This window comes from Chiloscyllium punctatum, chromosome 11 (genome assembly GCF_047496795.1).
Source record: "Chiloscyllium punctatum isolate Juve2018m chromosome 11, sChiPun1.3, whole genome shotgun sequence".
NCBI lineage: Eukaryota > Metazoa > Chordata > Chondrichthyes > Orectolobiformes > Hemiscylliidae > Chiloscyllium > Chiloscyllium punctatum.
Window position 1 is genome coordinate 41,786,908 of NC_092749.1, and position 27,902 is coordinate 41,814,809.

At 41.6% G+C, this 27,902-nt stretch overlaps 1 protein-coding gene across 1 annotated transcript; it reads left to right on the forward strand.

Moving 5' to 3' along the window:
- Positions 1-170: 170 nt before the first annotated feature.
- On the forward strand, positions 171-27,902 carry haao (3-hydroxyanthranilate 3,4-dioxygenase). The gene is made up of 11 exons (XM_072580673.1): positions 171-300; positions 442-530; positions 2,774-2,852; positions 9,696-9,779; positions 10,745-10,851; positions 13,935-14,024; positions 21,774-21,817; positions 22,413-22,561; positions 22,677-22,742; positions 26,110-26,192; positions 27,391-27,902. Exons 2-11 carry the CDS (start codon positions 451-453, stop codon positions 27,470-27,472), a joined length of 864 nt encoding a protein of 287 aa, XP_072436774.1. The 5' UTR covers positions 171-300; positions 442-450; the 3' UTR covers positions 27,473-27,902.

Below are 27,902 nucleotides of genomic sequence, written 5' to 3' on the forward strand. Positions count from 1 at the left end.
GCTGGTCCACATCATTATTCGGCATACAGCAGATCATTCGAAATTGTGGGAATGTTTTTTGGGGGGAGAGGGAGCGCGTCGGGGGACTCCTGGTCTCGAATAAAGGGAACTTGTTCAAATTTGTTCCAGGTTCTTCCGAAACGACAGCCTTTCCTTCTCCCCCAGCTTGTAAATTTCCAATCAAAACGCGCTTAGCAGCGCCCCACCCCTGGTCATGGTCAATAAAACGAGACCGAAATCACTTGCCCTCTGCCTGTATGTGAATTTGGTGGCTCAGCATCAAGAATCGTCGCTCCAGAGGTGTGTAATACTATCTCTGAACCGGTTGCTTTAGAGAAATAGGCAGAGAGTTATTACAATGTATTGGGGTACGACGATACCAAGACGTGCATGCGATTTAATATTTCTGTTTCTCAGGTGCTAACATATTTAACTCACCAGGTCCGAACGATGGGGCTGTTTTACAACGTTAACAAATGGATCGAAGAAAACAAGAAGTACTTTAACCCCCCCGTCTGCAACAAGCTCATGTAAGTCAATCTGCCGAACATGCCTTTCCCAAATGCGGAAAACTGAGTGAGTTCCTTCAGTAAAGCAGCAAGTTGAACATCTCAACGAAGCGCACTGTCGCCTGTTGCACTACTTTCCATTTAGCAGGGATTCTCCAGTTGTCTATTGCAGCTTTCAGCCCCCTTTGAGATTCAATCCTTTACTTTCAAACTTCGATGTTGGTTGAAAGAAGACAATGCATGATTTTGACAGTGTTAAATGCTGGAAAAAGCTTGGATTTTCTGCAAGTCTTAGTTTTGCTATCATTCTTCAGGCACTCATTAGTTATTAAAGAAATTCCCCTCATATAGCCCTTAATTCTGCAAGATAGTTCAGTTCGAACTCAGTATCTAAAGGTGGAATATGTAGGGTTTTCCATGGGAAGTGAAGAATGTTACACACATTGCAATATTGTAACACAGTAAATAATGGGATTGCAAACAGATTGCTGTGTATCAAATCAAATATAATCTGCATTGCTGCATGTCAGGTAGTATATTGTCTGCATTTCACATGTATCATAATACCATGGGTCCATGATCAGAGTTAAAAATCACACAACACAAGGTTGTAGTCCAACAGGTTTATTTGGAAGCACTTGGATCCATGTTCAGATCCATATTTTTCCTGTGTCTCTGAACCAGTGAGCTGACCTTTGATAGTGTATGTCCTGGATCTCACTGCTCTAAGTTAAAGCAAGGTCAAGTTGCTTGATCCTAGAGGACCATAGGGTTGCTCTCTCCTTGAGAAGGACAACAGGTGCTGGTTTAACCTGAAGGTCACCACACCTCAGGTAGGGGGGTGAGTTGGTGAGGTGGAGAAGTTGGGACCCTCATGGTGACCTCAGCCTGTAGCACCTGATAGGTAGTGCTGAACCTTCCTATGGAGCAGGGTGCCAGTACCAGAGGTGGTTTGAGAGATAACTTCCACCCACTGCTCTGCCTCTCTCCCCTCAAACCATTTTCGTGAGTTGAGGCACACACTAGCATCACAAAGCAGAGAGCTCACCCCTACCAGGAAACAAATTACAGCAAGGGGTACCACCAGCAATAATTTGAATTTATATAGTTCCCTCAAATAAGTCAACAATGTCAATGCACTTGGCAGAGATGGTCAAACACATAAATGATGCTTAGACAGGTTTAATAAAGAAGGTCAACAGTCAGAGAGGTTCAAGAATGGAACGTGAGAGCTTGGGACAAAATCTGAGACTGGGGCTGCTGTGGAAATGGTCTCTTACATTTTTATTTAAGGCCTTTGAGTGAGCTCAGGGCTAGGGGAGATGTATGCACATGTCCTAATTGATGGCCACCGCAAGACCACTCCTTCAATTTGGTTCCCAAATGTCACCAAAAGTAACTGCTTAGGTCATGTACACTCTTGAAAGGATACACCATGTAAAAAGAAGCCTTCAGGGAAAGAGGGCACCCACTGCAACAATCTTGTTATTTTTATACCCATTCCAACTGTTCCTGCAGCAGAATGGCAATTTCAATCTAATAGTAATCACGATGGATATAGGCATGAGGGTGCCAGGCTTTGTTCAGTGATAACAGTTTTACTGCTGAGTTAGAAACTTATAAGTTTCAATCCCACTCCTCCCTCTAAACAATATAGGATGGCACTTAAGTGAAGTACTGTAAGGGTGCTGCATAATTAATGGTGTTATATTTTGCATAAGACAGTAAGTTGAGGCCCATTTGTCTTTGCAGGAAGAATAACAGGGTCTAAGTACAATTTGAAGATGGCAAGGGATGTTACCTTTGCAACTCTTGAGGGCCACTATGCTTTCCTATAGTATAGTACTGGCTACATATTCTTCATTAGAAATTACTCAGTTGTCTTGATCTCTGTGTTGCATTTAATTAGAATTGGGGAGGGGTGTATTGAAATAGTGAAAATGAAAAGCAAAATTGCATCAAGTAAAATACAAATGCAAGCTATTTTTCTAAGTAGATAGATTCAGGCACAACCTGGTCAAATAACCTACTCCTGTATCATTCAATAATCATTGAAGACTGTTTCAAAGGTGGAGCTGACACGGAGACAGAAGGGATACATTGTCGTAATGTATTAATTTATTAGTTAAATTTTGTGTAAATCAATACTCATTAAATGGACATCATCATTATTGACGTATGTTTTAGCATGTTATTAATTCTCAATTACTTCTTGAAATCTGAAGGCTTTTGGCTAATACTGTGTTTATAATAATGCCTTCCAGGCACAGTGGCCAGTTAAAAGTAATGTTTGTTGGAGGACCTAATGAAAGGAAAGATTACCACATAGAAGAAGGAGAAGAGGTAAAACATAATTATTCCATGGTCATTGTACATGCAGGAATATAAGAGATCAGAAAATATTTCATATCCTTCTCATTCCATTTTTCTCAGTGGAATGAAGGTATGTACCTATCTCACTTCTGTATTCACCCAGTACTCACACCAGAAGTCAAAATGGCTTTTATACTCCTGAGGGCTCTTCTTGAAATTTTCTTGAGGGCTACATTTTGATTTTCAGAAACTTTCTTTTTATTTTCTCTAACTCCTCCATTGGGTAATGCAGTCACTTAGTGACAATACCTTCTGTATTTCTCTTGCTCTCTGGACCATTTGGACTTACAGGAGCAAAATGAGAAGAATTCAACAGGACTCACAGCAGGAAAATGCCATTCAGCCCCTCAAGCCAGTTTAACCATTCAATATAATCATGGTTGATCTTATCTTGGCCTTAACTCCACTTTCCTGCCCGCTCCCCATTACTATTACTAATTAAAAATCTGTCTATCTCCTCCTTAAATTTATTCATGTTTCGACATACGCCGTACTGCAAGATTGTGAATTCCCAACATTCATTACCCTTTGAGAGAAATAATTCCTCCTTATCTCTGTTTTAGATCTACCATCCCTTAATGTAAAACTATGACCTCTCATTCTAGATTGCCTCACAATGGGAAACATCTGCTCTACCTCTATGTTAGTCAATCACCTGTACTAGCATGTTTTATGTCTCAATTGAATCTCCAATCATTCATCTAAACTTGAGTGAGTATATATCTCAATCTGCCATCATGAGACAAAGCTTTCATCTCTAAAATTAGTCAAGAGAGCCTTCTCTGAACAGCCTCCAAAGTAATTGCATCCTTCCTCAAGTAAGTGAACTAAAATTGTACACAGTACGCCAGATGCAGTCTCATCAATGCCTTGTACAGTTGTAACAGCACTTCCCTACTTTTATACTTCATTCCTTTAGCAGTAAACACCAAAATTCTGTTTGCCCTCCTGATCACTTGCTGTATCTGCATACTAACTTTCTGTGGTTCATGCACCACAATACTCAGATCCCTTTGCATTGAAGCATTTTGAAGTTTCTTTCCATTTAAATAATGTGCTGCCTTTTTATTCTTCTGACCAACTAGAAGGCATAGATTTAAGGTGAAAGGGGAAAGATTTAAAAGTTTCCTGAGGGGCAACCATTGCATACAGCGGTTGATGTGTGTGTGTGGAATGAGCTGCCAGAGGAGGTAGTGCTGGGACAATTACAACAATTAAAGGACATGAATAGGAAGGATTCAGAGGGATATGGGTCAAATGCTGGCAAATGGGACAAGATCTGGTATCTTGGGCAAGTTAGAAGGAAGGGTCTGTTTCTATGCTGTATAACTCAATGATTCAATAACATATTATGATTAAATCCCTGCCACATTTTGGATCATTCACCTAACCTATCCATATCCATTTGTAAGTTTCTCATTTCTTCATTGCAACTTATTTTACCACCTATTTTAATGTCATCTGTAAACTTAGTTACGGTACCTTCTATCCCTGCATCCAAATATTATAAATAGTTGGTGCCTAAGGTCTGACTGAACCCCGTGGCACCTCACTAGTTATAACTTGTCAACAAAAAAAGACTTATTTATCCTGAGTCTGTTTTCTGCTGGTAAGCCAGTTTTCTATCCAAGCTAATATACACCACATGTGTAGTGTGTCAACGTTTGCGGGTGACACTTAAGATGAGTGGTGGAGCAAAGTGTGCAGAGGACTGTGAAACTTTGCAGACGGACATAGATAGTTTAAGTGAGTGGGCAAAGGTCAGCATTTGGAGTACAAAGTCAATAAATGTGAAGTCGTCCATTTTGGTAGGAATAACAGTACAAAGGACTATTGTTTGAGTAGTAAAAGATTGCAGCATGCTGCTGTGCAGAGGGACCTGGGTGTCCTTGTGCATGAATCATAGAAGGTTGGTCTGCAGATACAACAGGTAATTAAGAAGGCAAATGGAATTTTGTCCTTCATTGCTAATGGGATTGAATTTAAAAGTAGGGAATTTAAAAGTATGTTGCAGCTGTATAGTGTGCTGCTGAGTCCACACCTGGAGTACTATGTGCAGTTTTGCTTTCCTTACTTGAGAAAGGATATACTGTCAGTAGAGGGGGTACAGAGGAGGTTCACAAGTTGATTCCGGAGTTAAAGGGGGTTGGCTTATGAGGCAAGACTGAGTAGACTGGGATTATATTCATTGGAAGTTGGAAGAATGAGGAGGGATCTTACAGAAACATATAAAATTATGAAGAGAATAGATAAGATAGAAGGAGAGAGGATGTTCCAGTGGCAGGTGAAACTAGGACAAGAAGGCACAGCCTTAAAATTAGGGGAAGCAGATTTGAGACCGAATTGAGAAGGAACTTCTTCACCCAGAGAGTTGTGAATCTATGGAATTCCATACCGAGCGACATAGCTGAGGCTTTCTCATTTAATGTTTTTAAAACTAACATAGGTAATTCATTGAACAGTAAAGGAATTAAGGGTTATAGTAAGAGGGTGGGTAAGTGGAGCTGAGGCCATAATGGTGGTGCAGGCTTGAAGGGCCAGATGGCCTACTCCTGCTCCTATTTCTTACGTTCTTACGTTTTTATTACTTCTGTATCCTCAATAATTATCAACAAAATTTAAACACACAAGGAAAACTCAAATTTACTGGACATCACAGTATTTCAAGACATGATGTTAGTAGCAAAACTTTTGTTCAGAAACTGACACACACTTACTAAAAGGTGCATAACTTGCTACCTGTGACTTCCTTGAATGAATGTTTTTATTGTCACATGTAGTTTACAGTGAGGAATATGGTAAAAGAGAGTGAAAAGCTTTTCCACTATTGGCATCATCCTGCACCATTTTGAATAGTTTAAGACTAAGAGAAAAAATAGAAAGATATAGCTTGGAGCAAGTCCCTTAGTCCTGAGCCAACTCATAATCAATAATACCTGTGCCACTATTTCTCTTCCACTGCCTTGCGCCGTCTATACCGGACCCAATCAAGGTTGAAGGTGCCACACTTCAGGCACCATATTTTGCTCTGGGCTGATTCTCCTCCATCACTGCCACCTGCAGCAGACTCACCTGCATTAGTGTTGTATCTTTTACCCCTGGGCCCACCTTGTCAATGTTGTTGTGATGCCCTTCCATCACCACTTCACCACCGCCAGTGCCAGACCCAACCAACAATGAAGTTGCCGATGCTCAGGCTCTATCTTTCGCTGCTGGGCCTGCTTTGCAAATGTCACCTCCGCCAGTGTAGCAGCTGCGGATTCCAATGCCTGGTCTCACGGTTGTCCCGGAAAAGTAGGCAAGTGCCCACTCACATGCAATCTGGGTTCACTCGCCTTCGCTATGAGGTCTGTGCTGGGCTCACTTAACGCTGCCATGAGTCCATGCTGGGATTGCTCGCTACCGCTGATGCCATCCAAGCTCAGGACAAGAGGTAAGAAAATAAAAAGAGAGGAAAAGAAAAGAGAAAGATAAAAACGAAGAAAGGAAAAGTGGACAGAGTGGATGAACCCCACCTCAGGAGCTCTACTTTGCCAGCATCTTGATGACATATGAAGTTTTCCTGCCTCCCAATTAGTTCGGAATTTGCTTTTTTTAAAAAAGTCAACCTGCTCAGACAAGTTATAGCACAACTTTGTGAACAGGTGGGACTTGAACCCAGACTTGCTGGTCCAGAGGTAGGGGCACTGTCACTCTTCCGCAACAGCCATCATCTAGTTAAGCTTTTGTTGACAGGTTCCCCTTGGCAACACCCCCAACCTCCTGCCCCCAACCACCACCTTTCCAGTCACTTGGCTTCTTAGTGATATTTTTCTGATTTGCTTGCACCCATAATTTCTTTTGGCTGTGATTTCACCCATTGTCCCATGTATATTGAGGGCTGAACCACATACTAGTACACTCCAGGTCACTGAATGGAAACAGGAATTTTCAACTGTTACCCCTCGAAATTAGGATTGATGAAGCTATTTGCAGCATACAAACTGCTTGCTCAGCTGATTATGGAGGAACGGCTTGGCATCAGCTAAGTTAACACAGGCACATAATAAAACTGGGACATTTCATTTGTATAACCTTGTGCTACTTTATGCTTCTTACCTTTTCTGTGTACTCACTGAGAACACTATCCTGTTCCATGACACTTAAATTCTTTGCCTTTCTGAAGAATCTGCTTGGATAACCACTTTCAGACCTCACTATAGTTTTGCTGTTGATGTTAATGATGTTTTGTTTGAAATTTCAATTCATTTTTGTGAAAAAATTAAAAGTTGTGATATAAATATTTATAAATTTTATATATTAACCTACAATTTTAGGTTATTTACCTAATATAAAGCAATTTGAAACAAATGTTTTGAAATACACAAATACGTCAGATCAGAGCATTTGCTAAGTGCTTAAGAAAATATTGGGCAACAGGATTTCAAAGTCCAGACAGTCAGCAATATGGATTAATGGCTGGTAAATGATTAAGTCACTTTAATTTCTTTCCAGTATTACTGATTAACCTGTAAAATCTCTTTCTTACTACTTTTGCCAGTTATTTTCTGCTCAAAATTGAACCCCTTGCTTCTTGTATTGTGCAGCCTCTTTGAACAGTTATATATTTACTACTCAGTGATGAATATTGCAGTACACCACTCACACAGATATTACCTTAAACTATCTGGAAATAAAACAATAGAAATTGGATTGGGAAAATACAAATATATCCTCTGCAGCAAATGCGGTATTAACTTTAAAACTGGATGGCATGAAAGTTAACAATTTCCCTGGGAAGTTGTTTTTTTAATGAAAATATAGTTATACCCGTGTTTTGAATAGTTGAAGCGATGATCCTAGTTAATAAAATAAGTTTTGAGAATTGCTGATAAAAGATATATTTTGTCAGTGCTAAGTGCTAGGCATCATCTCATTGGTGCATTCTCCATGCACTTTTCACTGCTGTTAAATTATATAACTGGACAAGCAAAAAATTTGTCCAGCTAAATATTGGAAGTCTAAAACCACTGTTTTCAGTCCCTGCTCCAAACTCCGTTCCCTATTTCTGGTCTCAGTCTGAGATAAAGCAGGCTGCTTTCAACCTTGGTTTCGCATTTAAATCACAAAACGAACTCCCAACATCATTCGTCATTAAGATGCCTATTTTTGTCTCCACAGTACTGCCTGACTCTATTCTGCCTCAGCTCATTTGCAGCTGAACTCACTATATATGACCTTGTTACCTCTATATTCAACACATACTAAAGAGGTCATCTCAGACTTGAAATCTAACACCTGAAACGTTGACTTTTCCACCTCCTGATGCTGCCTAGCTTGCTGTGTTCTTCCAGCCTCCTGCTTGTCTGCCTTGGATTCCAGCACTTGCATTTTTTTTTGTCTCTAACTCTGTTTCTCAGCAGATGCTGCCAGACTTACTGAGTTTCTCCAGCGTTCTCTGCATTTGTTTCAGATTTCCGACATCTCCGGTACTTTGCTTTCATTTTTCCAACAAATTGCTGGCTGGTCTCCCACATTTTACTCTCCAAAAGCTTGGGGTCATCCAAAGCTCTGCTGGTCTTGTCTTAACTTGCAGCACAACATGACCCTTTTTTCATTCTGCACTTGCTGATTCACATTGAGTCCCATTGAAATAAAATTGGAACTTTAAAATTTTCATCCTTGTTCTTGAGCTCTCTGTGGTACTGTCCCTCCTTATCTCTGTGATCTCGTCCAGCTCCACAAATCCTAGATATGTGTGCTTCTCTAATTCTAGCTTCTCATCCATCCTCAATTTTAATTGTTCTACCATTTATGTCCATTCCTTTCGTTGTATCAGCCCCAGGCACCTGAATTGCTTTAAACTGCTCTATTGTATCTTGTTTTTCTTTATTAATACACTGCTTTAAATGGGCCTCTTTGACCAAATATTTGGCTGCCTGACCTAACACTCCTGTTTGTGACTCACTGTCCTACTTGATTTTATAATAGATAATCCATTGAAGCTATTTGGGACGTTTCATTACATTAACAACATATAAATTATTGTTGTTATTAAGAAGTGTTCATATCAGTGCTCCCTGTTGTTTACATGCAAATTGGTCAGCAGCCTCCAACACATGATAAACATATTTTTGAGAAGCGTTTATCGATAGAGTTCCAGGTTGAATGCCAGGCCTCGAGGAATTCCTGTATGCGTCTCTGTTTAGCCTGTCCTAGGATGGATGTGTTGTCGCAGTTGAAGTGGTGTCCTTCTTCATCTGTAAAAAAGGATAGTAGTGATAGTGTTTCATGTCCTTTGATGGCCAGTTGGTAATCGTGTATCCTGTTGGCTAGTTTTTTGCCTGTCTGCCCGATGTAGTGTTTGTTACATCCTTGCTTGGTATTTTGTAAATGACATTCATTTTTCTGATTGTTGGTCTGGTCATCAGTAGCTATAAACAAGGTGGCTAATTTCCTAACTAAAATTCACACCCCTGTCTTTGCCTCTGAACTTCCTCTCTCCATTACCCTACTGTACAAAATGAGTATGAAAGGTATTTTCTTGCTGCTGGAAGGCCAATAAAGTAGACCCAAGGATTCAAATGCTGTCAGCTCATGCTCACCTGTCAGCAATCGGCACCATGTTTTCTTGACGCTGGGACTGATGTGTTGATCACCATCTAATGTGCTCACCTTGACATTCAAAGAAACGTTCTGTTCCTGTTTTCCATTCTTTATCCACTTTCTTATTCAATTTTACCTTGTAGCAGCCTTGAAGTGAGCTAATAGCGTTTTGTGAAACAAAACAAGTATTTGCTGATCAGGTATATTTTTCAATTAATTCTCTTTTAGTTGTTTTACCAATGTCAAGGTGACATGTGCCTGAAGATCATAGAAAAAGGAAAACATAAAGATGTGCATATTCGGGAAGGAGAGGTAAGTGGAGTTTCTTTCAAGGTAAAGGACTTTTCTGAAACTAAAATTGGTATGAGCTTTTCTCTTTTTAAACATTCCTTTTGCATTTATTAGAAAAGTACAACAATTATTATCTAATTCAATTGGGTGAGACTCAGAGATAAGAAAGACTGAGTGAGTGAATATTCAATGTTAATGCTATTTGGGAAGTAAAACAGTTCCTGAGGAAACATGCAGTCCTTACACCACCCTGTAAAAGGACAGTCCTAACAAACCGTCTTCTACTTTACAATGCTAAAGAGTTTTGAATGGTTTCTGAGAGGTCTTATCAAATAATAAAGGAATAATCTACCCAATGAGAAAACTTAAAGCATGGGTGAAAAATAAATTTTTGTCAAAGTGGCTTTTTTAGGTGATCCTTCTAGGAGAGCTGATAGAATGGAGAATTTTCTGTTTCTGTGAATGAAAGCTCAGATTGACTTCCTTCCAGTTGAAATGGTGAAGATCTAAGAAATTGCAATCAATAAAGCACTGAGAGGGAGCCTGAAAGAAGGGCTTTTGCCCGAAACGTCGATTTCGCTGCTCGTTGGATGCTGCCTGAACTGCTGTGCTCTTCCAGCACCACTAATCCAGCCTGAAAGCATTGAAGATGTGGTCTCTCCTGGGACACCAGTAATGTTTCACTTGTGGTGACAAGAATGAACATCATTGAAAGTACATTTAAAAATGGAAATAGGAGGATGCAACTGAGAACGAAAGGTAAAGTTGCCATAGTCCTACCAGACCATAAGGCTGCTTTCTCATCCGACAGAGACAAATTAGCCTGAGGGTCACCACAGCTAAGGAGAGAGCAGTGTTTGAGAAGGAGAGTCTTTCATGGAAACCTCAGCCAGTGCAGGAATTGAATCCATGTTGTTGGCATCACTCTGCATTGCAAACCAGCCAAGTGAGGCAATCTTCCTTTTCCTTTCCCACCCCAACCTCAGATGTTTTTGCTACCAGCTCGGATACCCCATTCCCCTCAGCGTCAGGCAAACACAGTGGGGCTGGTTTTTGAAAGGACAAGGCTGAAGACAGAGTTTGACGGACTCAGGTAAAGTAAGAGGCAAAATTCATGGATGCTCTATTTGAAGAAAAAAAATGGGAATCTTGTTAAAGAGTGAACCCCTTGCTTTTACTGGCAACCCAACAGTTGCCAATTTTTAAAGCTAATTTCAATTTCTCATGTTGCTGTACGGGGTTTGAACTTATACTTTCTGTATTCTCATACCAGCTACCTTGAATTACAAATTCAGTAGTATAACTGATGCATTACCATAACCTATATGGTTGTGTCTCTGCCACATAAAACCTCTTGCACTGCAGAACCTCACTTCCACCACTGTCAATAACTATATGGCACTGTTGACATTTGACCTAGTTGAACAATTAGCGTAGTGGTTCACAGTAGTTAGATTAGCTTAAATAAAGATGGAATTAGAATCAGAATTAGATTTTATTATCAACTGCCATGTAATACATTATTACGGTGGAAAGTGTACAATGTTGTCACTTTAGGTACAAAGATGCCCAGAGACAAAATCTTAGATATAAAAGTAGAAAAATATAGAAATAAAGTTAAAAGCTGTACATTACAGTCCTTCTTACTATGAGAACTCAGAGAACCTCGACACAGTCCTGTCCCCCTTAGTCCAAGAACTCCCCACCTACGTTTGGGACACCACCCACGCCCTCCACCTCCTCCATGATTTTTGCTTCCCCGGCCCCCAACGCCTTATCTTCACCATGGACATCCAGTCCCTGCACACCTCCATCCCCCATCACAAAGGCCTCAAAGCCCTCCGCTTCTTCCTTTCCCGCTGACCCAACCAGTACCCTTCAACTGACACCCTCCTTCGACTGACTGAACTGGTCCTCACTCTTAACAACTTCTCTTTCCAATCCTCCCACTTCCTCCAAACCAAAGGAGTAGCCATGGGCACCCACATGGGCCCCAGCTATGCCTGCCTCTTTATCGGATATGTGGAACAGTCCATCTTCCGCAGCTACACTGGCACCACCCCCACCTTTTCCTCCGCTACATCGATGACTGTATCGGCGCTATCTTGTGCTCCCATGAGGAGGCTGAACAGTTCATCCACTTTACTAACACCTTCCACCCCGACCTCAAATTTACTTGGACCATCTCAGACTCCTCCCTCCCCTTCCTCGACCTCTCCATTTCTATCTCAGGCGACCGACTCGACACGGACATTTACTATAAACCGACCGACTCCCACAGCTACCTAGATTACATCTCCTCCCACCCTGCCCCCTGTAAAATGCCATCCTGTATTCCCAATTCCTTCGCCTCTGTTGCATCTGCTCCCAGGAGGACCAGTTCCAATACCGAACAACCCAGATGGCCTCCTTCTTCAAAGACCAAATTTCCCCTTAGACGTGGTTGATGATGCTCTCCACTGCATCTCCTCCACATCCCGCTCCTCCGCCCTTGAACCCCGCCCCTCCAATCGCCACCAGTACCCCAATGGTCCTCACCTACCCCCTCACCTCCAGATACATCGTATCATCCTCCGTCATTTCCGCCATCTCCAAACAGACCCCACCACCAAGGATATATTTCCCTCCACTCCCCTATCAGCGTTCCAGAAAGACCACTCCCTCCGTGACTCCCTCGTCAGGTCCACACCCCCACCAACCCAACCTCCACTCCCGGCACCTTCCCCTGCAACTGCAAGAAATGCAAAACCTGCGCCCACACCTCCCCCTCACTTCCCTCCAAGGACACAAGGGATCCTTCCATATCCATCACAAATTCACCTGCACCTTCACACACATCATTTACTGCATCTGCTGCACCCGATGTGGCCTCCTCTACATCGGGGAGACAGGCCGCCTACTTGCGGAACGTTTCAGAGAACACCTCTGGGACACCCACACCAACCAACCCAACCTCCCCATGGCTGAACACTTTAACTCCCCCTCCCACTCCGCCAAGGACATGCAGGTCCTTGGCCTCCTCCATCGTCAGACCATGGCGACACGATGCCTGGAGGAAGAGCACCTCACCTTCTGCCTAGGAACCCTCTAACCACAAGGGATGAATGCAGATTTCTCCAGCTTCCTCATTTCCCCTCCCCCCACCTTATCTCTGTCCCAACCCTCGGACTCAGCACCGCCTTCTTGACCTGCAATCTTCTTCCCGACCTCACTGCCCCCACCCCCTCTCCGGCCTATCACCCTCACCTAAACCTCCTTCCACCTATCGCATTCCCAACACCCCTCCCCCAAGTCCCTCCTCCCTATCTTTTATCTTAGCCTGCTTGGCACACCCTCCTCATTCCTGAAGAAGGGGCTTTTGCCCGAAACGTTGATTCTCCTGTTCCTTGGATGCTGCCTGACCTGCTGCGCTTTTCCAGCAACACATTTTTCAGCTGAGAACTCAGATACCAAGTAATGAAGTGCAAAAGATCTCAATAGAAAGATCAAAGAGATTAAAGATTAGAAAAATAGGCTAAAGAAAGCTGGAAGCTGAAGAAATCAGGAAAAGGAGCTTCCTCCTAAAGGGGAAAAAAAGCACAAAGCTGAAGTCAGCCAGGGAGTTCATGGATTCTGCCAGACTCAACAGAAAATTGTCAGACCTTTGGCTAATTAGAAAACTGCATTGGAATAGGGTAAGTGAGAGTGTCTAATCCAATATTTTGTTCTGTTGCTAGACTTCAAAAAGAAAAACTGAAATTTAGATTACAAAAATACATTCACAGAGTAATATCCTTGGAACGATAATGACAATAATTTCATTGATGAAATCAAAATCACTTTGTATAAATATGTTTTGTGATATCCAGTGCACTGCGGAAACATTCCCTTATTCTTGTTTGGTAATGAAATAAATAGTCCTATTTATCATAGGAAGAAAAATGTCAGTAGTTCACACTGCAACAGGAATGATTTACTCCACATGTGCTGGATTTGCCAGCTGAATTGTGTTCATAAACTTTCAAAGCAGGTTCTTCTGGAAATTTGAGCATACCTACACATTCCACTGAATCTGGTTATACATTTTTAAGATTGCCATTTAGACAGGCTTGGGGTTTTTTTGTATTTCTGTGAGGAACAATCATATGTCACTAAAAGATGCAACTGCAAGGTTAATGCTTAGATTTCTTTTGACAGATACTATGTAGACAATTCCACTGATGTACTGTTTGAGAGATGGTTCTACTGTGCAGACTTGGGCACCCAGCTTGGTCCCATCATAAAGGAGTAAGAAATCTTTAATAATTTTGTAAAATGTTTAAAAAAGCATTCACTCATCATTTACAACATGATTTTTGTTCTGCATTTCATGAACCAAAGTTCAGACATCCTGATGCTGGATGTACACAAAAACACAACATAATATCAAATGTTTGTTTTTGTTCCCCTTTTTCTGTAGGATACTAATTGTGTAACTTTATTCGCTCATTCCCTTCTTGACTCCATTGACTTCTCAATGGAGTGCATTCCCACTAACACTATTAGGAAAGTGCATTCCCACTAACACTATTGGGAAAGTGTATTCCCACTAACACTATTGGGAAAACCTAAATAAAGGGGTCACAAGGAGTTTAAAATAATTTACGGATTGGGGTTGGGGGAGGGATGAGGTGATTAAAGTTTCCAGAACACGAAACAAAAAGACATCAGCATGGTGGCTCAGTAGTTAGCACTGCTGCCTTACATTACCAGTGACCCAGCCTCTTGTGACTGTCTGTGTAAAGTTTGCATATGTGCTCCATGTCTGCATGGGTTTCCTCAAATGGGCCAAATGGCCTTCTTCCACTTTGTAAGGATTCCATATGCTGTCAAGTGCTTTGTGCAGTCTATTAGCTTAGACATTGAGGGCAAATATCATGTTCTGCTTCTGACTGGAATTGTTGGGAATTCTGCAGCAAATGCCTCTCTGCTTGCCACATGGTCTGTCCAAAGTCTGCTAGGTGTGAGATAGAATAAACTCTACTTGTTTGAAGGAGTCAAGCTCCAGTAAAACTTGAAAAAACAGTGGTGAATGGAGGATCATGGCTTTGATAGGCAAGGCAAAGGACTGCTTCGTGATAGTTGACCTGGCTTTGTGCATGGGAAATCATGTCTCACTAACTTGAATGAATTTTTTGAAGAGGTGACAAAAAGGATTGAGGAAGTCAGAGCAGCAGATGTTGTCTGTATGGACTTCAGCAAAGCGTTCAACAAGTTCCACGTGGTAGACTGGTTAGTAAGGTTAGATCACATGGAACAGTGGGAGAAGTGGCCATATGGATAGAGCTGGTTTGAAGGTAGGAGACAGAGGGTGGCGGTGGACAGTTGTTTTTTTGGACTGGAGATCTGACCCAGCGGTGTTCCACAAGGATCGGTGTTGAGTCCACTGCTTTTTGTCATTTACCTAAATGACTTGGATGTGAATATAGGAGGAATGGTTAGTAGGTTTGCAGATGACACCAAGATAGATGGTATAGTGGACGATGAAGAAGATTACTTCAGAGTACAACATACCTTGATCAGAAGGGCCAATGGGCCGAGGAGTGCTTGTTGAGGTTTAATTTAGAAAAATATGAGTTGTTGCATTTTGGTAAGGCAAAACAGAGCAGAACATATATAGTTAGTAGTAAGGTCCGGAGGAGTGTTGCCGAACAAAGAGACCTAGGGGTGCAGGTCCATAGTTCCTTGAAAGTGGGATTGCAGGTAGACAGGGTGGTGAAGAAGATATTTGGCACGCTTGCCTTCATTGGTCAGGACATTCAGTATAGGAATTGGGACATCGTATTGTGGACGTGCAGGACATTGGTGAGAGCACTTTTAGAATACTGCGTACAGTTCTGATCATCCATCTATAGGAAAGATGTTGTTAAACTTGAGAGGGTGCAGAAAGGATTGGCAAGGATGTTGCGGGACTAGAAGTTTTCAGTTATATGGAGAGGCTGAATAAGCTGGGGCTTATACCCCTGGAGCATCGGACACTAATGGGTGACCTTGTAGAGATATATAAAATCATGAGGGGGCATGGATAGGATGAATAGCCAAGGTCTTTTCCCTGGGGTGGGTGAGTCTACAGCAAGAGGGCATAGGTTTAAGGTGAGAGGAGGAAAATTTTAAAATAATCTGACAGTAACTTTTTCATGCAGAGCATAGTGTGTGTATGGAATGAGCTGCCAGAGGAAGTGGTGGAGGCTGGTATAATTACAACATTTAAAAGGTATCTGGATAAATATACAATGAGGAAGGATTTAGAGGGATATGGGCCAAATGTTGGCAAATAGAACTAGGTCAGTTTGGAATGTTTGGTTGCCATGGATAAGTTGGTCCAAAAGGTCTGTTTCTGTGCTGTATGATTCTGAGTTCCACATGAACACAATAAAGATTCCCACTTAGTCAACACAATATCCACCACCTTCAGCATTCATTCCCTCACCACCAACACAAGATCCAATGCATAACCTGACGAAGAATATATTGATGGCATCTTTCAAACTGTCAACCTCTATCGTCCAGAAAGACAAGGACAGATAGTGTGGGATAGAAGCACCAAGTGGCATATTATCCCAACTTGGGAAGATATCACTGTTCCTTCAGCATCACTGAATCCAAATCCTGAAACTGCCCCCCAACTTATTTCGCCACAGGCATCCATGTTTCAAGGAGGTGACTCACACCCACACTGGAAGAGCAAATAGGAATGGGCAATTAATTCTGACTTTGTTGGCATCATACACAACCTATGAATCAATTTTCAGAAATCTTTTTAACAAACCTGCAAAATTCTTACAGTTATATTATAAATTTAGCATTGGTGCAAGCCATGCACCAGTGCTAAGGAGAATAAACCATGTGTTCTGGCCGAAACCCACTCTGGAGCAGAGTGTTGTTAGACTTCATATATGTAAAATATGACTACTTTGTTCCATTAGGAGAAAGTGAGATGCTAGAGATCAGACTAAAAAGGCATGGTGCTGGAAAAGCGCAGCTGGTCAGGCAGCACCCGAGGAGTGGGAGAGTCAATGTTTCAGGAATTCCTGATGAAGAGCTTATGCTTGAAACGTCAACTCTCCTGCCCCTTGGGTGCTGCCTGACTGGCTGTGCTTTTCCAGCACCACATTTTTTGACTACTTTGTTCCATTGTTGAGTTCTGTAGTGGCATTGGATTCAGTTTGCAGTCACAGTCTAATCGTACAGTTAGTGTGAGGTGCAATAGCTTGACACTGGCACCATAGCTGCAGCATTAGCACACCCGAAATGCACAAATATTTCAAAAAACACGCTGGGAGTTCAGGATAATGTTTCACGAGTGGGATTCCGCTATCCCAATAGCTGCTGAAATATTTCTGACCTCTGAGTATTCTCTGACTCACCAGTCATTCTTTCACAATTTCTTGTTTGCAACTTCTGTCAAATTCTGGAGAGTTGATAAGCTCGTACATCTACAATGTAATTTGCTTAGTTTTGGTCTTGTGACTGCACCTGAACCTAAAATTCAAATCAATTGCAGAACAGTTGTGTAACTGTTCACATTCATCAAAAGTACAATTTCAGTTAATAAAACTCTTTCAAAAATAAGGGACGTTCTGACAGAGAACTTCAATTTTGGAAGTTAAATGGTGCTGAACTGTGCCATTAACAGCAAAGTAAATACACAATAGTTGTTTGCAAATAGCTTTGTGATTCAGAGTGAAATTCTTATGTTGTGGTGATTTTTATGTTCCTTTGGCTAAGTCCGAACTGCATTGAGATTTTCGTGGGGGTGGGTTTTCATTTTGGGGTCCAGTCAGTTCTCTCGCCCATCTTACCAAACTGACCTTATTAATTACCTGACACACACCTAGGCTATCGCTTATTTCTGCCCCATTTACCAAATGCCATTCTTGGTACAGTTCACTACTCTGTAGACATCTACTGAACCACCAGCATTCCTTTCGACGGCACCATCTCATATTGTCACTTACGCACCTACTTTGCAAAATAATGTGTTAGTACACAACAGCACATTCACTTCCATCATCCTAATTATTAATATATACTGTAAATATTTGTGGCCCCAACAATCATCCCTGTAGCACTCCACCACTTACAGATTGCCATCCTGAAAATGCTTCCATTATCTGAAATCTGTCTTCTATTAGCGAGCCAATTCTCAAGCCATGTTAATGTACCACTTCTCAATGTGAGGCGTGATGACCCTCAGATTAAACTAACCATCAATTGTCTCTTTCTCTGTAATGAGAGAGCAGCTCTATGGTCCTCTGGGAAGTGACACTACTATGCCTTTCAGAGGTTATTTTGTCCTTTATTTTTAAGAGAGGCTTTGAGGCAGAGGTGTTGAGCAGTCTGTGAGACGATAAACAACTTGCGAAGCCTTGGATGTTTCAATTTCAAACAATTGGAACAATAGAATCAGCCTTAATGTGTGCAGTCAAGCCCCCACCCACAGAATCAGGGTTTTCTGTTTAGCTTTCAGCAGTTGCTGTTGGGATCATGAAGTGAAAACTATTTTTTTTCCCTTTCTTAGTTAAAGCCAAAAGCTGGGGGCTTGTTGCCCGCTACAGAAGTTGCATATAAGACAACCTGTGTCTGAATTTGCCTTTTGCTTAGAGTGTGTTCATGGGATGTTAATATATTGGAACAGTTAATTAGTAATAGTTACTGCATCAATTATTCAGTTCAGTTTTCCAATAGAGTTGTTATTCCAATTCTTTCTCTTTTGTTGTATTTTAACAATAGTAGATGAATAAAGTGTGTTTTGCTTTAAATCCGGTAGTTTGACCAATCGAATTGCGTCTGGAATGCAACACCTTCCCTTTATCTTTAAAATAAGAAAACATTCGGGCCTAGACTATCTTCTGAATATTTAGAGGTGGTTTGGTCTGGTCCATAACAGGGACAATGGCTTTACCTTAACTTCAATACAATTGGCTCTTACATTATTAACTAATCTTCTGTGTGGCACGCTATCAAGTGCCTTCTGGAAATCCAAATATATTACATCTAATGGTACCCTTTATCTACTCTGCTTGTTACTGACTCAAGGAACCATAATAAATCTGTTAAGCGTAACTTTTCTTTCATGAAGCCATGCTAAACTCTGTGTGATTATATTACATGTTTCCAAATGTTTTGCTATTACATCTTTTATAATAGACTCTTCCATTTCCCAATGACAGATGTTAAGCTGATTGGCCTATACTTACCTTTATTTTGTCTCCCTTTTGAATAAAGGTGCTATATTGGCAGTTTTCCAATTCTTTGAGACTTTTCCAGAATCTAAGGATTCTCGAAAGATTACTACCAGTGCATCCATTATTTCTGTAGCTACTTCCTTTAAAATTCTAAGATGCAACCCATCAGAGCCAGGGAAATTCTTGACGTATTAGTTCCCCCTTTTCTATGATGATAGTTATTGTGTTTATTTCTTCCCTACTCTCTTTAGCCCATTGATGATTTGATATTTTTGTAATGATATTAGTATCCTCTTACTGGAAGACTGATACACAATATTTGTGCAACACCTCTACCTTTTCTGGGCTGTTCCTTATTATTTGTTGCTAGAAAAACTGAATGGCCTGAAGGTGGATAAATAACCTGGGCTAGATGGACCTCGCCCCAGAGTTCTAAGGGAGATAGCTGAAGAGATAGTGGAGGTGTTAGTGGTGATCTTTCAGGAATTGCTAGAATCAGGGAGGTTCCCAAAGTACTGAAAAATTGCTAACTTGACACCCTGTTTAAAAAGGGAGGAAGACAAAAGAGGGGAGATTACAGACCAATTAGCCTAATCTTGGTTGTGGGTAAGATCCTGGAATCCATTGTGAACAATGAGATTTCTGAATGCTTGGAAGTTTATGGTAAACTAGGACAAAGTCAGCATGGTTTCATCAAGGGGAGGTTATGCTTGACAAATCTGCTAGAATTCTTCGAGGAGATAACGAACAGGTTAGACCAAGGAGAGCCAATGGATGTTACCTTCCTGGACTTCAAGAAGGCCTTTGACAATGTGCCAAACAAGAGTCTACTAAGTAAGATAAGGGCCCATGGCATCAGAGGCAGGGTGCTAGCAGAGAGTAGAGATAAGAGGATTCTTCTCAGGATGGCAGCCAGTGACAAGTGGTGTTCCACTAGGCTCAGTGTTAGGACCACAACTTTTCACTTTATACATCAACAATCTCGAAGGAACAGAGGGTATTCTGGCTAAGTTTACAGATGATACAAAGAGAGGGAGAAAGATAGATTGCATTGAGGAGACAGAGAGACTGCAGAAGTATTTGGACAGGTTAGGAGAGTGGGTAAAGAAGTGGCAGATGGAATACAAAGTGGGAAAGTGTGAGATCATGTACTTTGGTAGGAAGAATAGAGGCATGGACTATTTTCTAACTGGGGAGAAAATTCAGAAAGTTGAAGTGCAAAGAGACTTGGGAGTTCTAGTCCAGTATTCTCTCAAGATAAACTTGCAGGTTGATGGCATTTATCTTGCAATGATGGCATTTATTTTGAGAGGACTTGAATATAAAATCAGGGATGTGTTTTAAAGCTCTATAAGGCTCTGGTCAGGCCACATTTGGAGTATTGTGCGCAGTTTTAGGCCCCATATTTCAGGAAGGATGTACTGGCCCTGGAGCGTGTTCAGTGGAGGTTCATGCAAATGGCCCCAGGAATGAAAAGCTTAACATATGAGGAATGTTTTAGGACTCTGGGTTTATACTCAATGGAGTTTAGAAAGATGAGGGGAGATCTAATTGAAATATACAGCAGACTGAATGGCCTAGACAGAGTGCATGTTGGGAAGATGTTTCCATTGGTAGGAGAGACTAGGACCCGAGGGCACAGCCTTAGAGTAAAGGGAAGATCCTTTAGAATGGAAATAAGGAGAAACCTCTTCAGCCAGTGAGTGGTGAATCTGTGGAATTCATTGCCGCTGAAGGCTGTGGAGGCCAGGTCATTGAGTATATTTAAGACGGAGATAGATAGGTTATTGAGTATCAAGGGTTACGGGGAAAAAGCGGGAAAATGGGGTTGGGAAACTTATCAGGGAGGAGAAAGTGAGGACTGCAGATGCTGGAGATCAGAGCTGAAAACGTGTTGCTGGAAAAGCGCAGCAGGTCAGGCAGCATCCAAGGAACAGGAGAATCGACGTTTCGGGCATAATCTCTTCTTCAGCAGGGCTCCTTTGATGCTGCCTGACCTGCTGCGCTTTTCCAGCAACACATTTTCAATTGGGAAACTTATCAGCCATGATTGAATGGCAGAGCAGACTCAAATGGCTGAATGGTCTAATTTCTGCTCCTATGTCTTATGGTCTGATCATCTGATTTGCCCAGCCTTGCTCTCTCAGGAGCTTATGTTCATTGTTGCCTCTTTTTCCTTTTACAGACATCTGCTTCTGTTTACATTTTATCTCCATTGCATTTGTTGATATTGCTCCATGTAGACTTGCTTATTTATCTTTAGAATTTCAAGTAATGTTGTTGAATAACATATTCCACTAGAAACGCCATTTGGTGCAACAGTTATCTCTGCCAGTGTTGGTGTAACACGTGGTCCAAGTGGATGGTGGGAAGATACTTCCATTGATAGGAGAGACTAGGACCCAAGGGCACAGCCTTAAAGTAAAGGGAAGACATTTTAGAATGGAGATAAGGAGAAACTTCTTCAGCCAGAGAGTGGTGAATCTATGGAATTCACTGTCACAGAAGGCTATGGAGGCCAGGTCATTGAGTATATTTAAGACTGAGATAGATAGATTCTTGATTGTCAAGAAAAAGTGGGAGAATGTGATTGAGAAATTTCTCAGCCATAAATGAATGGCAGAGCAGACTCGATGGGCTGAATGGCCTAATCTCTACTCCTATGTCTTGTGGGCTTATGGTCCTTCTGTGCTCTTACTCTATCTTTCTTCATTCAGTCGAATAATGTGAATGTTTCTGGCCACTCTTCTTCAAGCAGAATAAGTATTGCTCAAATCAGTTGGAGAACTTTATTTCCTTTATCTTACAGATTTTTCAACTCTGAAGAATGTAGGACTGGGAAACCAAATCCAGGTACAGAATGTATCCAAATAATTCAAGCCTGCGCTATTGATAACATCTGACTTTAAAATGTTTGTTTTTATGTGATTTTTTTTCATGCAAGTAAAGTGCCCAGCATAAGATTTGTGCATGGAGAACACAGCAGACTTCACATTTTTGCACTTAACAGCACCACTGAGTACTTGTGTGTCAAGATTTAGAATGAATCTCTATCACAATATTATAGTTGTGATATTTAACTATTGGTGGGCGGCACGGTGGCACAGTGGTTAGCACTGCTGCCTCACAGCGCCAGAGACCCGGGTTCAATTCCCGCCTCAGGCGACTCTCTGTGTGGAGTTTGCACATTCTCCCTGTGTCTGAGTGGGTTTCCTCCGGTTTCCTCCCACAGTCCAAAGATGTGCAGGGCAGGTGAATTGGCTATGCTAAATTGCCCGTCGTGTTAGGTAAGGGGCAGATGTAGGGGTATGGGTGGGTTGCGCTTCGGCGGGGCGGTGTGGACTTGTTGGGCCGAAGGGCCTGTTTCCACACTGTAAGAAATCTAATCTACTTGGTAAATAAAGATTATCAATATTAACTGTGACTTTATCTCTTGCTTGATTCACAGACAAGTTGCAGAAAGAACTTCCATTTTGCCTAAACACTATTAGCACTGTTATGAAGCCATTTTCACTTCAAGATTGGCTCTGCCAGCACAATCAGGATATTAAAGAAAAGTGTGTTATTGACATGTTTGGTGATCAGTTTGAGACCAAGGTGAAAGAAAGAGTTTAATTCTGTTAGAGATTTGTTGAGCTTGGTTGCAATAATTTATATTATCATCGGTGTGTGCCTGTTAATTACGATGTGTCTGTTTGTGTGGTTCTGACAGACAGTAGTGTATGCAACTGGAGAGAGTGAGGAAAAGCAGAGTGCAGACACCTGGATATGGCAGCTGGTAAGAGGCTTTAATGTTCATCTGATAATATTTTTTCTGACATTCTTAAGCATGAATCAAATCTAGCTTTCAGTTCTTCCATATGCTTTCAGAATAAGGTTTAATTTTTGCCTCTTAGTTGGCAGGCAGAGCTACTGCAGCTTAAAGATATATCATTGTGTAGATGCCAATGGTTCACAAATGGCCGGTATCATATGGTCCACACTGTCATCTTGGCCACGACTTTCAAAAGCTACAGCTAAGGTATTCATCAGCTGTATGGGCAGAGCACAAGCATGGAAAAAAAATCAACATAAAACATGGAAAATAGGAGCAGAAGTGGGTCGTACAGCCCTTTTGAGGATGATCATCCTATTCAGTACCCTGTTCCCACTTGCACCCCATACCCTATGATCCCTTTAGCCCAAAAGCTAAATGGATTTCCTTCTTGTAAACATTCAAACTTTTTGCCTCAAACCATAGAAACCCTACAGAGTGGAAGTATTTGGCCCATCAAGTCCACACCAACCCTCTGAAAAGCATCTCACCCAGACCCACCTACCCTATATTTCCCATGGCTAATCCACCTAGCCTGTACATTCCTGGACACTATGGTGCAGCATGGCCAATCCATTCAACCTGCATATCTTTGGATTGTGGGAGGAAACCAGAGCACCTGTAGGAAACCGACACTGACACGGGGAGAATGTGCAAATTCCACACAGACAGTTGCCTGAGGCTGGAATTGAACCCAGGTCCCTGGTGCTGTGGGGCAACAGTGCTATCACTCAGCCACCATGCCACCCCTCACTGCCACTGACAGAGAATTCCAAGGCTCACCACTCTCTGAGTGAAGAACTATGTTCTCATCTTGGTCCTAAATAGCCATCCTGTATCCCTAGACTAGGACCCCTGCTCCTAGACTCTGCAGTTATTGAGAATATCGTTCTCAATATCTGGTCTGTAAGAATTACATTATGAGAATCACCCCCTGTCCCCAACTATTTTAAACTCCAGTGAATATAGCCCTATCTGATCCAATCTGTCTTCATACATCAGTTCTGCCATAGCAGCAATCAGCCTGGTAAACCTTTGGTGCACTCCCTTCAAGCCAAAACATCCTTCCTCAGAGAAGAAGACCAAATCTGCGCACAATACTCGGATGTGGTCTCACCAAGGTCCTGCTCAATTGCTGCTCCCATACTCAAATCCTCTCACTCTGGAGGCCAACATACCATTTGCCTTCTTCACAGCTGCTGCACCTGCATGTTTACTTACAGAGGGACGGGAAATGAGGTGTGCCAGCCTAAGGCACATTTCTGTCCAATTCTTTATACTCAGTTTTCATCTGGTAGCATTTTGTGTGCTACAGTGCGCATTTCATGTCAAATCTCCAGTAAGAGCTTGCAATGTTTGCATGAATACCTGGCACAACTTCACAAGTTTCATCCTTAGGGCTTTTCTTCTGTTTATTCAAAAAGTGTTGCAAAGACAAAAAGGAAATCCCACGTGCATTGGAGTAGTTTTTTTTCCTTCCACACTTCCAGTCAGCTTTTCACACTCCATTATTAATTTTTCAATCATTCTAAAGTGTTCATTCATTGTCTTGAGAGTTTTTTTTTAACTTACTCATTGCACAAGTCTATTTTAAAACTTCCCAAATAAACAAATCAATTTTTTTCTACAAAGTCATCTGAAAGGCACTTAAGTCTGTGATCTGTCGCTGATATCTGGAGTTTCCTTGGCCAGGCAAGCTGGAAGATTAAATAGAGATGCTCTCCTTCTGTTTCACCTCTCACTGGACTTTCCACTAATGGTCTACAATATGTGACTCATATCTGGTTGAATATTGTGATGAATCCTTTTTTCTGCTGTATTGATTCATGCTGCAGGAGCCAAAATTCAGTGAACATTGCACCATTAGGAGCAGACGCAATTCAAAAGATGCTATATTTGACTTGCAAAGTATTAGTTGTGTTCAATTCTGCCTAGCAACAGCAACAGGATCTGTTAAAGACGTTTCAATAGGTCACTCAGGACAGTTCAGGGTTCACTGAAGAGGAGTTTAAAAGGTGACCAGCAAGAAGACTTGAAGACAGTATGGGAGTGGTGGAAAAGCAGATTCCATGTTAGATGTCATATCAGACTTGAAACATTACCTCTGTTTCTCTCTCTGCAGATGTGGCTACACCTGCTGAGTTTCTCCAGCATTTTCTGTTTTATTTCAAATTTGCAGCATCTGCAATATTTTGCTTTTATCCATGTTAGGCAGGACTGCTAAAGCAGTTGAAACTACATGGGTTCTGTGTACTGCTGTGTCATGAAGTCCTAAAGGAGTTGAATACCTGTGTTTTGAGGCCTCAGGGAAGACCTCAAAGCTCTGTAAGGCCTGCACACAATTAATATTTAGTCCATCGAACTTCATGGGCTCTGTTTATTTGGGTACATAGAAGTCAGAGAGCAGTTGGATACCTCTGCGTAGCGAGGGCCCAGAGAGGTACTAGGAGCTGTGAAGGGCTGAAAAGAAGCCAGTCCACAATTAGTTCAGCACAGCAGAGAGTGGGGGTTTGAAATCCCACTGTATTTGCTTTGTGCAACTGAGCAAGACTGGAGCTCAGGAAAATCCAATGGCAGTACCGGCTAGGTGAAGCTCACTGTTTGTGAAAAGCTGGAGTTGTGCTGTGAGTAAATGTTGGAGTGCAGTTTCCAAGAGATGGGCTGAGATGGAGGTTGAGATCACTGAGGAGTTGTTCAGTGTGTAGCAGTGAGAGATTCTAGTGAGATTTGGGAAGCAGTAAAATGAAGATTTTTAAAGAAGAGTGGGTGAAACAATACAAGGCCTTGGAGGAGGAGAAGATGCAAACCAAGTGGAGAAAGAAAACCAAGGCGTGACATGGCGATGGTTGTCACTCTACCAATGAATGGTGATAGGAAATGTAAATAAATGAAAAAGCATTGTGATATTAGAATATACTTACTGAGGCATGAAATGTGCCCTTGAACTCTGCTGGCACACTACAATATTCACGAACATAAATTAACCATGGCCTGTAAGTCTCAATTTGACCACCTGAGGGCGCTCTTGCTATTCTACAGTCACATGAACTTTGAAATGGCTCGTATTTTAAGCAACTCCTCTACTTGACTGAGTTGGAATGATGTCAAGCCATTCCCAAACACTTGACTGTATTTTGTATGCAGTTGATTTATTTTGTTTCAGCAGAGATTGGATTTGGAGACTAGAAAGTCATGCGTTCACAAGTGCTCATTGGCCTTGACAGTGTGTCACGAGGGTATTATATACTTTTTATATACATATGACAGATCACAACCAAGCATAATCATAACTTTTACATAAAGATGACTCTTCAATTATTCTCTTTTTCAGGAGGGTAAATCTGTTGTGGTGATCGATGGCAAGACTACCAAACTTACTGCTGGAGATAGCTTTCTCGTCCCATTAAATACTAAGTAAGTGTATATGCTGAAGACAGTTAGGTCTGTAAAATTATAAGAGTCACAGTATCACAAACTAGAGAAAACAGACCTCTCAGTTGCATTTTCTACTGGTTCATTATTCCTGCTCCTCCTGCAACAAAAATAATCGACCATGGAAGTGGAAAGTGAGCTTAGTGAGATGTGATGGCAGTGGTGATTTTATGTAATTATGTTTTGGGTATTAAGACCCAAGTTCACCCCATCTTCAGTTAAGACTCTCCAGGAGCCAGTTAAAGACCATTTGAAGGGCCCCATCTGCCTGGTCTGCAATTATTTTGCGCTATCTGATGGTTAACCAATGAGAGCAACTGATGGGGATGTCCCTCATAATGTTTGCACAATGGAAGGGCAGAAGTTAGGGAAGGGGGCCATCTGCAGACAGTCAGTCAGATCTTGCCCTAATTTTCTGACTCCTCACTCCCTCCTCTTGACCCCTCACCCAAGCATCCTTCCCCATCCCTCTCAAAAATATTGACTTTTCCTATGGGAATCTGATGTGAGAGGCACAGAGCTGCTGGCCGTCAATGGGCTAGCAGCTCTTGGCAGCTAACATTTCCTTCTTGCAGGTCCTAATTCCTGCAGCTCACCGCCAACCAATCAGCTGCCTGCTTGTGAGAAGATCCGACAGGCTTCCCCACCTTCGCAGGCCTCAGCTTTCTCTTGTCCAAACTCTCCCACTTTCAAACTTAGTCCACTGGAGAGTCGGTGTCTTTTTCCCCAGGATGGGAATGTCAGTTATTAGAGGACATGGGGTTAAGGTAAAAGTAGAAAGTTTAAAGGAGTTGTGAGAGACAGGTTTTTTGCACAGAAGGTGATAAATGTTGAGAATGCACTGCAGAGGAGGTGATAGAAGCAGATACAGTTGCACTGTTTAATCATTTAAGAGGCATCTTGATGGATACATGAACAGGCAGGGAATAGAGGAATACAGACTGCAGAGAGGCGAAAGGTTTTTACTTTTGAAGGGCTGATTTAATGTGTTGGTGCAGGCGTGGTGGCCAAGGGCCTGTTCCTGTGCTCTCTTGTTCTTTGTTCTTTGAGATCAGTCAACTCCTGCAATTTCCTGCTCTCCATGTTCCAGAAATAAAAAGCAATCTGCTGTGTTCTCAGCACTGAAATAAAGAATGCATGTTCATTTCAGTTCAACCTTTCTATCTTTTCTTTATGCAAGGTATATTTGGAAAAGAGCTGAAGGAACAATTGCACTTTGTGTCATACAGGATCCAGCCCTGAAGAAATCCTATGTTAAATAACAATCCTGCAGGCTCGGCATTTCCCTCACCTGTTTCGTTTCACTGCACATGTAATTGTTGGAATAATTTGAAGTTATTTATTATAATTACAATTTTTTTTAAAATTTTGGATAACGAATGAATCACAGGTTAAAAGAATAAATATCTTTAGATGTTCTAAATACAGATACATGGGAGAGGGGCTAAAAAAAGGCCCTCCATTGGTCATTATATGAATCTGAAGAATAAGCTGCTGTGGCTCTGAGACATTTGACTCGTGCTGGAATGTGATCTGAACTTGATCAACAAATTCCAGGCAATTATTGTTTTTTAATGTAATAATGCAATAGTTAGTAATTAATCAGTGTGGTTTGCATTGTGTATCAATAATACGAGGAAATTCAACTGATTGTGATACTCAACAACTTAAATAAAAATATCATACGTACAA